Below are 13,646 nucleotides of genomic sequence, written 5' to 3' on the forward strand. Positions count from 1 at the left end.
TCAGACAACTCCTGCCGGAATCATATACCGGTATGACTGTCTACTGCATTACGATGGAGGATATACGATCCGATGATAAGTTATCTAACTCGTTGAAAATGCCAAGAACAGATACTTGGCACCCATTGATTGCCGGCCTGAAATGCAATCACAGCTCTTGTAGGCTAGCGCCGTAGGGGCCATGAGTGAGGAGAGCCGGTGGGAGGGGGGGGGTCATTGGGGTAGCTTGATGCCCTCCTCCTCTCGCCGGAAAGAATTGCCGAGTCAAGACTGTCGAGTCCGTCACCGTATTTAACGCGCAGGATATGAACAGTGATTGCCTGGACTCTAGGCGAAGTTTCAACCTAAATATGAAAACACTTACCTTGGGACATGTTCCCTGTACTGACCTCCAACTCTTTGATGACCCGAAACCTATACGAGAGTATTGTAGCTGTCGACTTCATTATCAAGTGGCCGATTGTTGTATGAATAAGCTTGAAGTAGTTTTGTCCGTGACTGATAAACTTACCTAAGACATACGGACGTCGATACTTAGTGGTGGGCTTTATAGAAATACTCTCCTGTAGGATATTGAATACATATTTCAGGAAGTTGATGAGATCTTATTCTTTATATTTCGTGTTCTATTTCGTGTTCGGTTCCAATACCTGTGTATTTAACAATGATGCGGCGATCGAGCTAACACAGGTTCCCAGGAGCACTCACTCAGTATAACGAGATTCGGAAGCATTAGACGGCGTAGTCAAGTGAGTTGGCAGGATTGCGTATTGCTCGCTACCATGGTAGAGTCGAGGCAGCAGATTTAAGTATTCTGCATCAAAAGATCTACCATCATAGGTTATTCTAGCAAAAGTACAAATGATTCGAATATGATAGCTCGTATTCATGCGTAGTAGCAATAACTAAATACGAAAGAGGATGCGGAGGAAAGTTTCAAGTAGGTGGAATATGTTTCAATCTTTCTACCCGGTTTGCCGGAGGGCAGACGCACAGAGATAGACCAACTTCTTTTGGGATAATCCTTCGCACTTAAAGAAGCCTTGCCATTTTATGGACGAACTTTACATGCCCAGCCCCCACGCGTGCGACTATCTATGCACATGGATGACAGGGAAATGGCAAGAAACACCCAGGTCTGATTACTCCCTTCTTACACGATGGTGATGATGATGGTGTATTGGAGCTATCGGTTGAGAAGCAGATTTGGGCTCTTAGGAAACTACGGCACCGCACTGCTTTTTATATCTGATACACAGCTTGTATAGACTATAATACGTATTCCATGTTAGTGTATTATTAACACACCACGAGCACGTTGGGTTATAAAAATTAAAGAGCAATGTAAGCACAATACACCTCGCGAGTACAAAAGCCAGCGTGAATAAAACATCGGCCCTAAGCAATATTGACATTGAAGTGGTGTTTGCGAATATCGTGGAGCAACAGAGTGTAAAACCGTCGCACAGACTGGCGCCAGACTGCCACTTTAGACAGGCAAAAGTTTATTTCCACGACAGCTCCCCAACTCACTGTCATCTCACCTAGGTGAAACCTGCACGGCAATATGGATAAAGTATGTCTCCTACCATAGCCGAATGCGCAGCAGGTGCCAGACCAGACACCATTGGTCGGTCCGTGTATGTGTGTCTGGATCGCAAACGTAACGATGAGGGAAAATGGAGGACAAACATATAAGAAGCTTCAAGCCATTTGATTCAGATATGTGTAATCCTTCATGGTCTGTTACGTCCGTTTCTCGCCTCTTCTTGCCCTTCTGCCCTCGTCCTCCAGCGAGCTTTTGACAGCACTCGCGTCTTCCCTCGCTCGTCCAATTCGTCCACGTTCACTATCGTAAGATCCAAGAGAAGGGAAGGGGAGAGACATAACTAGTATACCCACCTAAGCAGTATTTGTCATCATGCATTGCTTCACCGTCTTCGTCTCCTCGGCGCTGGTCGCCTTTAGCTTTGCTTCCCCTATGCCTCAGGCTGCTACTGCAGCGTAAGTAGCTCCCCTGGCTCAACGCGTGCTGCTTTTACTGACTCCGTGGACAGTGGAGGTGCAGGCGATCTCGTTGGAGACACCCTCGGGGCGGCTGGTGGTCTACTTGATGGGTGAGTTCCCCATCGAATGCGGCATTGCCACAATGCTAAATGCAGGAATCTTTTACTAGCGCCGTCGGGACAGTCGGCAATGCTTTGGATGGAGTAGCAGGCGTTGCTGGCAATTTGCTCGATGGCGTAGGCGGTAAGTTTTCTTCCTTCTCCCTTCAGCATGATCTTTACAGAAATACCTGCTGACCTACAAACGCAGGTGTCGCCACCGGCGCTGTAGGTGCAGTCGGCGACGTGGCCACTGGGGCCGTCGGAGCGGTCGGCGATGTTGCGAACGGGGCCGTCGGAGCCGTAGGTGGTGTGGCGACCGGAGCGGTTGATGCCGTTGGTGGAGTCGCGAACGGTAAGAATTCCCACTTAGAAGCTTAAGCTGCGAAACCATCACTGGGCGTTGATGTTTGATGGGTACAGATAAGCCAGCTAACCTTGAATTTCTTGATTAGGAGCCGTTGGTGCTCTCGATGGAGCCGCGGCAGGGTTGAATGGCGCTTAAACAGGGTGTCTGGACAAGGCCGCACATGCCATTCCTTTAACAATGGTAGGGGAGATACGGGACATACTGCGAGTCGCACCAGTAGCAACGAACAGTGAATAAAGGTGTGATATATATTCCTGCTTAGAAATGGTGACGTACGTGACCTGAGATGAGCTCTTATATGCCAGTTCGTTTATGTCAGACCTTCTTCATGTTGGTTGAGAGCGTCGAGGCCAGCTCTGGGTAGTCTCGGAGCCATGGTTGTGTTCGGATAAGGTAGAGGATACTACCTCACCACACGGCAAAGACCTGGCTGCTTTCAAATTGTTATTAAGTACTACAGGTTTATATATAGTATTGATTTGCGATTTTCCCGCGCAATCTGGGTAGCGCCACACAGGAGATGGGTATCATAAGTGTAAATACGAGAGAGTGGAGGAACCGAAACTTCCAGATAGAATAGTGCCATGCACGACCTGTTCGTTTATATAAACATGCCCCAGCGGCTATCCCCCCTTAGCTCCTAAAATGCATAATAAAAAAATAGCTTCGAAAAACCGACATGACACGCAATGGTACGAGACGAGTTGGGAGCTTAGGCGGAATTGGTTGAGCGCCGCCAGATCATGATGGCCGCAACAGCTGCACATGCCGTGGCACCCATGGCAATGTAGAGGCCAGATCTGTCCGGAGGCGGCTCTTCGTTCTTGGGGAACGCAGTGCTGGGGTTGGTGGCGGCTTCTGCAAGGGCAACAAAGAGCTCGCTGATGCTGCTCCATGTCACACTAACATGCAGTGGCGTGCTCATCATGAGACCCGAAGTGTATTGATCCGGTTGCACTTCGCTTCGCTGTGTTGTTTTGTCCTTGTCTGCCTTCAGCGCAGTGTAGATGGCTGGCAGCTCGTCCAATTGCGGGAATCGTTTTCGCAAATCAACAATATGCGAGAATGAGTCCGGGTCAGAAGAGTCGTAAGCGTAGCATATCAGATCACATGTGTCCAGCTTAGCCTGATTTTCGAGGATGGCCGGCTCAAGCTCACCCAATTCCTCTAATATCAAGTAGCACTGCTTGCCGCCGTGGAGTTCAACGCTATTAACAGCCCGTCGTGGCTTGATGGTAGGGTGGTATAGGCTACCGAAAGGCCTATTGAGGAACGCGTTCAGCAGTGAAGATTTCCCAGCTCCTCCGGCACCAATGATATAACATTGAACGACAGCTCTTTCAACACGACCAGGCCGGTTCCTACGCTTGCGAGGTTTCGTAATTTTCAAAGCCGAAGTCAGTGGGTCTTTGGAATTTGGCGGCTCGAAACCCAGATAGGCCAAGTACTGCAATGAGGTTTTGGGCTCTAGGAAAGTGGTCATGCTCCACTGCGCAAGCCAGCCCTGCAGAGTGATATGGCCAGCTTCGTTCCGGACTGTTGTAGACGGAAACGAGGAGTCGGCCCATGACTGTGGCAACCCCGGTGTCGGCGCAAACAAGGCCGCCAGCTCCTGGTCATTTAGACCGCCATCGTTATCCTTATCAAATAGCAGGAATAAATCCACAAAGAAGCGGTAGCCGGCCGGGCTCAGCTCGGCCGAAGAATACTCCGGCACCTCGAACTTGGGCTGTATGAAGCTATCTTCCAAACTCAGGCTGTCCGTGTAGTGGTATTTCCTAAGGATGATCCAGATGGTCTCATGGCGACCCTTCTCCGCATACATCTTGTTGAGTTGCAGGAAACCTTTCATATCCACGCCTTTTTCGGTGTTGGATGCAGGAACAGCTTTGGAGATCGACAGCTTGATATTCTCGAGATCTTCGCTAGTGAGGGGTTTATCGAAGCATTTTGCCTGGAAGCTGTGCAGCTCCTGGTCATTCAGAAACCCGTCCTGGTCCTTATCGCAGAGATAGAAGATCCTCTTGAGAGCGGAAACACATGCTGGTTTTAACTTCCCCTCCTTGTGGTCGTAGAGAGGAGCGATGGGATGCGTAACGGCTTTCTGGCATAGGAAGAATGTTTCATTGACATTGTTGTGCTCCCGCGCGCTTGCCCGAATACACGAGTCGATTTCTCGGAACTCGTTCATGACGGGCAGCATTTCCTCCTCGACGATTTGCGGGGTAGTGCTGTCGTTGGTGAGGTCGCTCTTGTTGGCACACAGGACGACGGGAACGTTGACGCCCAAAGATCGGAAGTAGGGCATCCAAAAGAGAGCCACGCGTTCATAGCTGTAATGGTCGCTATAGACTAGCAGTATGACATTGGACTTTCGAATCTCCTTTCGCAGCGTGGTTCGGTCCTGGGGCCGAGCCGAGGTATCGACAATGGTGGTGGTTACATTTTCGGGGGTGGTGATGCTCGGTGGGATCGTGATCTGGGGGAGGACGGACTGGATCTTGTTGCTCACGAAGACGTCTCTAACGAGCGAGGCGATCAAACTCGACTTTCCGGTGCCTTCATCGCCGCATACACAGACGCGCACTTTCCTCTTGGTTAGCACCATCGGGGTTGGATCTCAACAGGACATAGGCAGGGAAGGACAGGGGTGCAAAGGAATTGGAGATATACCGGTGGCCATGGCTCAATGAGGGAACGACCTAGGAGGGAGATCGATTGCTTCACGATGATGCCATCCCAAGCTTTACGTAGTAAATATTGGTGGGATAAGCGGGTAGAAAGAAGGTTTAGATATGTCGGTTAGCAAACACCAAGTCGGGCCCAGCAAGGTTGGGCAATCGGCAACAGCCTTCTTTTTGCAAGCAATGCAAGATCCCTAGTGACAATACCCACTCTCTAGAAGAAAAGCTTCGAACTGTTGGAGAGAGCTATCTCTGCGCAGGGTGCAATGACAGCTGCGAGTCTGCAGGATTGCATGCAGGTAAAAAAGGGTAAAAGGAAGATGGAATTGTGATTGATTGGGCGGTTGTCGAAGCGACAGCTTCCTGAATTGGCTGGTTGGCGCTATTGAATCCAGATTGGCACCGCTTCGGTACCATCGGTCCCTCTTCTCCGGGGTCATTGGATACCACTGAACAACCAGGTGGCTGGCTGCCATAGGTCTTCCATGCTACGATGGTAAATTTACTAGATCTTGAGATACAGGTGGTTCAGGTGCATATGGCAATCAGCTCACGATGTGTACATGCCTGTTTACGATCGTCAATGACACAAAGGCGCAGTGACAGGTAGCTTTCTACCCCAAAGCCCCCTCTTCGTCATCTGGAAAGCATCGCTGTCTACCCCACATTATACACGTTCAGCGACGGGTATCCCTGCTCGCTTCCACACGAAATGCGCTTCCCTTGCTGGGCAGCTGGGGTAATGGGTAATGGATAACGGGATCTTCCACTTGGGACCGACAGACAAGTCGGAAGGAGTAGACCTTCCTTGCGATCCAGGTCCAGGTCCAGGTCCAGGTCCTTTTCCCCATGTCTCAACTCTTTTGCTTACTGCTGTGATCTTCTAAGATCGCCGTCTGCAGCTACTGGCTGGTTGGTTACCTTATGGTCTGTACGTCTTGGGCTCCTCGGGAAAATACACGCGTATACATACACTTACTCTGAGACCAAACCTGTTCTGTCGCTATTCTTACAACGTTCTTACGAACCTGGAATCGATCTCTGCAGCTTAATAACGGTGGGGCGAAGAAGGGTGTCTAGGGTGTGCATATGTTATTTTGAGTCGCGCGAGACGTGTGCGACTCGGCAGAGGGCGCGTACGCCTCTCAGCGGACATACTTGAACCCGATCGATCGACCTCTTGATTGCCCGTCATGTTGTAAGTTGGCTCTTGCAAATAGTCCTCAGATCCAAGGACGCTGGCCACCCACTGACAACTATTGTTTGCGACAGCGTCCTTCCACCCCCGCCGCGGTACCCTACGCAAGCGGCGTACAATGCCGCTGTGGCTGCTGGCCAGGCCACTCCCATGATCGAGACGAACAACATTCTTACGACCCCCGAAGAGCAGTTTCTTGTCGGCGAAGGCACATACGTCCTAAAGGAGGATCTACATCTCGCGACACCACCACCGCATCCCTCGGAAGCGCCCGTAATCAATCCGAACCCATTGGCCACCACTCCCCAGCCCGCCACGGCCGGTACCAAAGTCTCCTTGCTCAGCTTTGCCATCCGCCCTCCACCACCGGCCTTTTTCCGCCTGACCTCGGCGACAACACTTTCCGCAAGCATCGCGGAACACCCGAACGAGAGCCGCGAGTCCCACGATGCGAAGTTTAACAGTGATGGAGAGGGGCAGGGCACTTCATTTAGCGACGGGGGCCCTTCCACCTCTGTGGCTGCGGTGTCTGCCCCTGCTTTGGGGAAGGCAATGCTTCTCTTGCCCCCGAGAAGACCAAGGATGCTAATAAGAGACGCAAACCTAAGAACAACATGACTAAGAGCAACTCGTCCTTTATTTCGCGTGTCATAATCAACGAGTCCTTGACGAAGAAGTTGGCCGACCGCCCGGGGACGGCCTTTTCGCCTTTGCCAACATTAATCGTGCTTTCCAATGGCTGGATTTGTCGTCCCCTAATAAGGCCGACTACCTCACCAAGATTCTGTTCACGAAGGCACATTGTCTATGCCATGCTGTCAATAAGGTGACGAAGGGGCCAGGACACCTTGATCTCATTATGGGCTTCTCGACAGGCGAGATCATCTGGTGGGAGCCAATCTCGCAGAGATATACGAGGCTGAATAAGAACGTACAGTTGCCTTTTCTCGCATGTGCTAGGGTCCTTACCCGTATACTAACTGCGATATAGGGCATCATTAACAAAACACCAGTGTCAGAGATCCAATGGATTCCTGGTTCGGAAAACCATTTCATGGCTGCCCACATGGATGGCTCATTGGTTGTATACGACAAAGAGAAAGAAGATGCCGCCTTCAACCCAGAGGAGGAGGAAGGGACAGTTGATGACGAGATCGAAACATCTGTTAGAGGTGTAGACCACTTGTCACGGATCCAGATTCTCAAGTCGGTACACTCCAAAAACCAGAAGACGAATCCCGTGGCTATTTGGAAGCTTTCAAACCAACGCATCAATGCGTTCGCATTTTCGCCAGACAATCGCCACATCGCTGTGGTTTCCGAAGATGGGACTATGCGTATAATCGATTACCTCAAAGAACAGTATGGATGGTCCCCTTCCAAACCATGATGTGCACAGCTGACCATATTTGATAGACTACTCAACATTTTCAATGCATATTTCGGAGGATTAAGCTGCGTCTGCTGGTCGCCCGATGGGAAGTACGTCGTTACTGGTGGCCAGGATGACTTGATCTCCATATGGTGTCCTTCTGAGCGATCACTGATCGCGCGATGCCGCGGCCATCAGTCGTGGGTAACATCGGTTGCATTTGATCCATGGAGATGCGACGAACGAAATTACCGGTTTGGAAGTGTAGGCGAAGATGGTAGACTTTGCCTGTGGGACTTTAATGTTGGAATGCTGCATAGACCGAAGGCTGTAAGTCCACTGCCCTTATCCATCATCCTCAATCTCTGGGTAGGACTACCGCTGACAGATCACCCAGTCTTCGGTTCGACATCGTGGTTCTATCTCGTCACGTACGACAAACCTCCAGCGGGCGGAAACGCAGGGGACAACAGCCAGCAGGATGCGGTCGAACTCCGGGTATTCGGGGCTTGACGGTGCCGACGACGACATCCAAAGCATCAGCGTCCCCGTTGAGCCGCGTTCGATGACAGCAACGATCCCGCCGGTCCTGACTAAGAAAGCGGACAAGGATCCATTGTGCTGGTTGGAGTTTACTGACGAATCCATCATGACGAGTTCCAAGACAGGTGAGTTGAATTGGCATACGTCTCGTCCTATCGCCTATTGCACAAAGCTGATTATGTCTTTTCCAGGTCATCTGCGAACGTGGAAGAGACCGTCGGATAGCCCAGCACCCGCTGAGTAGTGCTCGTGGATAATCAATCTTTGTGATAGATCTCGAGTGATAAGAGGAGTCTGGGACTATGCCTATGGTTTACATCTTTGGGCATGGACCTGGGCATTCTGCGTCTGGCTCGGCCTTTGCAGCATTATTAAACCGAGCAAATGACGATACATACTTAGTTGGCAAATACATCAACTTTGTCCATGACGGGTGCTTGTATAAGGCGTGACTGTTTGCCATTGCCCCTCTCCTGGCTGACGAGATTCGAGCATCGACAGCAAAGCATGCTGCCAATGCTCGCATAACGCTCAAATAGTGTATTCAAGTTACAAAACACTCAAATAAACACTTGGACAAAAGAAACAAGTGTACTCACTCGATGTGGCCGTTCATCTTGACTATTGGATGAAGCTGGATGTTTTAGTTAGTCTGGTGTCTTGTCATTATCCGTACTGGGACTGCGGGGGCTAGAGGGTCAGCGAGTCGTTGAAGATTGAGTTGAGATGGAGTATTCCCCGCCTGTCTGACAGAGCAGTCGCAATGCTTCTCCAAAATTCCCTAGTTTCATGAGAAGAGTGCCTCGGTTCACCATAGGTCAGTTCACAGTTCACTGCATTTATTTGCTATATTGCCCTGGATGGTCAAGATCCGGTCCAAAAAGTCCGCCGTGGGGAGATGTGAGCCGATCCCCAAAAGTGATCTGCTCTGCAAGAAGAGCCCCATCCTGTGCCGTGCGTGCATTATGTGGTATTCCGTGCAGTTACTCGTGCCATTGCGCGTCTCCGGCGCCATCTAATTATATAATCTAGGCTCGAGAAGGGCAACTTTTGGCAGATCGTATACCCGCCGGGAGCGCAGACAGACAGACTGACAACGCACACAAGAACAAACGAACTGGGGATGACCCGGGCTACGGATGCCAAGTCCGGCAACTAGCCTAGCACTTCTTCCTATGCGGCGAAAGAGCGGGCTTCCGCGGCGGGCGCTTGCGAATTCTGGTCTGGGGAATTCACTCCCCGTGGTGGCTATGCTTGTCGATCTGCCGACGATCTCCCCCGAGATGTGTAAAAGCGGGATGGACAAAAATAATACCGCGGGGAAATTCACCTCCAGTCATGCCGTCCCCAGGTCGAGTATGTAATGCGAAGGAGGAAAAGAAAAGGTGGCTCTTTGGAGTCAGTGGGCTACTCTGCTGAGAGTTGCTTTTGTGAAACATACGACTTGTGTGCACACGACTGACCTTGGTCATACGACACAGCCGAGAAACATCTGAGGTGCGGCCGGACGGGACTCCAGATTTGGAGGTTACAATATGCATAGCAGCCCTCGTCCGCCACTGTTCTCTATATTCAGCCTTATTATGCGGGGAAAAGCAGTTTTTGCAAAGCCACATTTGTCGTCGGACATAAACACCATGCCTGCACTCTTTATAGTTGTACACATATTCGTTGCATGCATATATGTATGTCAATGAGAGGCGAGGTTGCCGCCTTGCTCCATTGGAAGCGCCCTGGATGCTTGGTATGGGGTCATGTGAAGCAAAAGGCAAAGCGGCTCGGCAATACAACCCAAAATTGGAATACCATTCCCTTCCTCCCTTTCCGGATATTTGAGATTCGGACAAAGGTTAATGCCGATCTCGACTATTTCAGGGCCATATTCAATTATGCGGCAAAGAGTAGTTAGCACTCGTACGAGGCGTGCGGGCAGATCCGTTGACCGAATCCATCTAGGTTGCAGCAAAAAGCACGCTGCGTGGGTTTCTACTCACGATATGTGTGTGTGTGTGTATGCACACGCGTACAGGTTCACTGAACCTTGGGACATGCGATATGACTAGCAAACGAGTCCATAACAATAGTATGAGCTCTACGCAGTAGTTTCCACATGTTTGTTTCCGCGGGTCGTTTATTATGTAAGGAGCTTGCATTGCCTGACACAAAGGGAGGCCGGTGTACGTACAACGGACAGTATAGTATAGCTGGTGAGTCATGGGCCAAAAGGGGAACACAATGCAACGCAAGATAACCTTCAGGTATTTCCAAGATTTACGCCCGAAGCTAGGAGACCACGGCGATGAAGCTTGCCAGCCCAATGGCCAGAATTCCCGTCAAGGTCTGTCATGGTATCTGCGATTCTAGAGTGGAAGAGGGGCGAGCTCTCGGGCTACTGTGGACCACTGCATTAGTCTCGGTAGTATTAGCGAAGCTTGCGAGGTTCACATTTGAACTCAATTACTCTATCACAGGCTTACTCGGGCTCCAATGCACCATCGAGGAAAACATTGTCACATTTGGCCTTGCTGCATGGAGATGGAGATACATGGGGTGAAACCCAGGTAAAAAGACCAGTCGAAACCAATCCAATCCAATCTCCTTGCCCCTGCAGCAACAGTTGGCGAGCATCACAATTACCATGGATGAACCGAACCGTATATTCTATAGTTACTGTTTTGTGCGTGTTCAATAAACCACAGAGGGGCAGCTACATATAGCACGTCCGAATGGTGACAAAAGCTGGTTACCGGTCTATATATATGTATACGAAGGGGAAACCGTGACAATATGTGTAGCCGCCGAGTAATACGTAAAATATCGCCAGAGAGAGTGTGTGTTACGTCCATATGCCGTCATATAACACATGCGAACTTGAACATGAGGCTCAACAAACGACCGGAACGTCTTCGCCTGGTCCACCACTAAGGGTTAATAATCGAGTGGGGCCGTGGTCGAATCGGCCCTACAGAGCGACCCTGCCCGTATGAGTCGTACACTTTTACACAGCAGCAGGCTAGAAGTTCCCTAGAGCTAGATATTATGGTCGACTATCAGTTCACAGACTTCACCTGAGACTAGCAGGCAGATCAGTGAACGGAAGGAGTGGAAAGAGGCGAGACCATCATCGGCCCGAAAGAGTATTTGCAAGCAGCAAGCCAGAATGTAAGCATCTAGAGCATCTCGTTCACAGAGATTGAATTCAACATCCGAGATGACTGGGGCCCACATGGATAGCTCGAATGGGCAACGAGCTTCTGCAAGGAGTTAAAAAAGACCCTTCTGAAACGGTCCATTCCGCAGACCCATCTGTGTCATCCACACAGGATCGCCAACAAGGCTGACCCCTTTGGTGATCGAGCATCGATTTTCGGGAGAAATCGCTCAACACACCGACAGAGTATCGTCGCTTTTACGATCAAACGCTGAGCTGTGTTTGCGAGAAAGCAAGAATGCCGACAGAAAGTGGGAGACCCAACAAGAGTGTAGTTATCGGCATGTCGACTCTGGCCCGAAACCCCTCTTGGGCTTGTGGCAGTCTGCTCAGTGCTGCTTGTGAACCTGCATCCGTCACATGCGTTACCTCTTTCATCCAGCCTCATAATGTCATCGTCATTGATTTCCCTATCATGGCCAAGCTACATTCTCATGTACAGTAGCTTGATTTTCGTGATGAGGCTGCAAGTTTTTTCAAGGAGGAGTGGACCCCTTAACGGAAGAAACAGGCTGCAGGGGACTGACTGGCTGATGAATGCCGGGAATGAAAGGCCGCTCAAATACTTACCTAAACATTGAACGCGCCACCCAGCTTATCTTGATGCGAGGGTCATAAGGCGGCTCAATCCCGGCGGTGTTGTGGGTAACCGAATGAACGGGATCCGCGAGATCCAGTCTGACATTTGTCTCAAAGATCTGCTTGTCATGGTTAATTGAAAGTATCTCGAGTTATGGCGCACAACTGTAAAACGCTCATAACGGCAGTCGGATGCCACGCTTTGATGCAGTAGCAGCTTGCAGAGTACTGGCCAGCTTGACTTCAATGCGTGCTGACAAGCAACTGTCTGCCCGGACCCGAAGTAGCGGTAGTTGGGTTGACATCAAGAAGTGCCAGCCAGAACTCGAAGCTGAACTGTATGGCCCTGTACATATTCAAGAAAGCGCGGTATGTGCAATGTTTAGTCAATCAAGTCAATATCTGGTGACATGAGCCAAGCTGAAGATACCGAACGTTGCTAGCCTTGAAAGTGCCCAGGCTGGCGGTTTTACGATTGCGGTTGAAAATAGCAGCCAGCAGCCAGTTCAGATATCAAATAATTCCGTCAACGCGACAGGTCCACCGTGGATGGGACCGTTGTCGTTAGCGCAAAGGCTTATGAGAGATAAGGACAAGATTGATGGGATGGATGGACCGTCAGCTCCGAGTTCGCCAATATACGAAGATTGCCCGTAACCTCCTCAAATAGTCCATGACATGACATGACAGACAGACAGGTGGTCGGCGCAAGAAAAGATAAGCCAGGTCCTTTCAAACGACTGATAGTGAGGATTACATAAGTGTGCAATCCCGATGATAAGATCCAACAGGCCTTAAGCGGGCGAATAGGTGCCACCATATTGATGTGCGGTTGCGCGTGAAATGTGGCTGAGCGTGGGGCTTTACGCGATTGGCTGATATAGTGGGAAGCTGAACGGGATCCAGCCAGGTTCTTGACGGATCCTAGCCCCTAGCGAATCTAGAAGTGTTCGGTGCAGATAATGAAATCGTAATTACTTGATAGCGGTCCGAAAAAGTAAAGCATGGCGTGTGGACGTCGTACCTCGTACATGTGATTGAATCGTCCTCCCATCAATTGTAGTTGGTGAAACCCGCCTGATTCAGATATTGCAATGCCTATGGCCAGCGTGACAAATGACTCCGAGTCTCCGACTAGCTGTCCAACTCATGGTTGCACACTGAGGGGTGGAGGACAGCATCATGCTCACGTATGGCGGATGGAGGTGCGGGTACGAGACGACGCACACTCATTAGGTAGGTACTGACTAGACGCACCTGCAAGGGGCTCGGAACTCACGATGGTTTTGTGCTGTGCGTGCCAGTTAATCTGACCTGTTTGGCATCGCACTGGTGCTACCAACTGCACGAGGGTTTGCCGTTCCAATAACCGCGACTGGAATGCGGTTCGGGTCATAGTTGTCCGTCTCCAGGAGTCGGCAACGTTGCAGCCCCTGAAAGAGACCGCAGAGAGAGACAGATATTGATCGGCCAGAATTGTCGAATGGCGCCATAATCGTTCAACCCGCCCGAATGCAGACGCGTGGGTGGGCGTATGGAACATGGTGAGCTCTGCCAGTTGCGGTAAGGAGGGGTGATAACGCG

The 13,646-nt window shown here is 50.5% G+C and overlaps 3 protein-coding genes across 3 annotated transcripts; 2 read left to right on the forward strand and 1 right to left on the reverse strand.

Annotated features, from left to right (window-relative positions):
- Positions 1-1,921: 1,921 nt before the first annotated feature.
- PG994_005990 (uncharacterized protein) lies at positions 1,922-2,610 on the forward strand (the record flags this gene model as incomplete). The annotated part of the gene is made up of 5 exons (XM_066857399.1): positions 1,922-2,004; positions 2,058-2,117; positions 2,177-2,250; positions 2,317-2,460; positions 2,561-2,610. 5 exons carry the CDS (start codon positions 1,922-1,924, stop codon positions 2,608-2,610), a joined length of 411 nt encoding a protein of 136 aa, XP_066716668.1.
- Positions 2,611-3,187: 577 nt separating this feature from the next.
- On the reverse strand, positions 3,188-5,083 carry PG994_005991 (uncharacterized protein; the record flags this gene model as incomplete). Its single annotated transcript, XM_066857400.1, has 1 exon — positions 3,188-5,083. The coding sequence occupies one exon, from the start codon at positions 5,081-5,083 to the stop codon at positions 3,188-3,190; it is 1,896 nt and encodes a 631-aa protein (XP_066716669.1).
- A 1,269-nt stretch (positions 5,084-6,352) lies between these two features.
- Positions 6,353-8,516, forward strand: PG994_005992 (catabolite repression protein-like protein creC; the record flags this gene model as incomplete). The annotated part of the gene is made up of 8 exons (XM_066857401.1): positions 6,353-6,357; positions 6,432-6,873; positions 6,930-7,082; positions 7,139-7,288; positions 7,349-7,719; positions 7,774-8,059; positions 8,127-8,397; positions 8,464-8,516. 8 exons carry the CDS (start codon positions 6,353-6,355, stop codon positions 8,514-8,516), a joined length of 1,731 nt encoding a protein of 576 aa, XP_066716670.1.
- Between the last annotated feature and the right edge of the window lie 5,130 nt (positions 8,517-13,646).

The sequence above is a fragment of the Apiospora phragmitis genome, assembly GCF_038363925.1.
Source record: "Apiospora phragmitis strain CBS 135458 chromosome Unknown utg000006l:1.0-5683423.0:1.0-5690449.0, whole genome shotgun sequence".
Taxonomy (NCBI): Eukaryota; Fungi; Ascomycota; class Sordariomycetes; order Amphisphaeriales; family Apiosporaceae; genus Apiospora; species Apiospora phragmitis.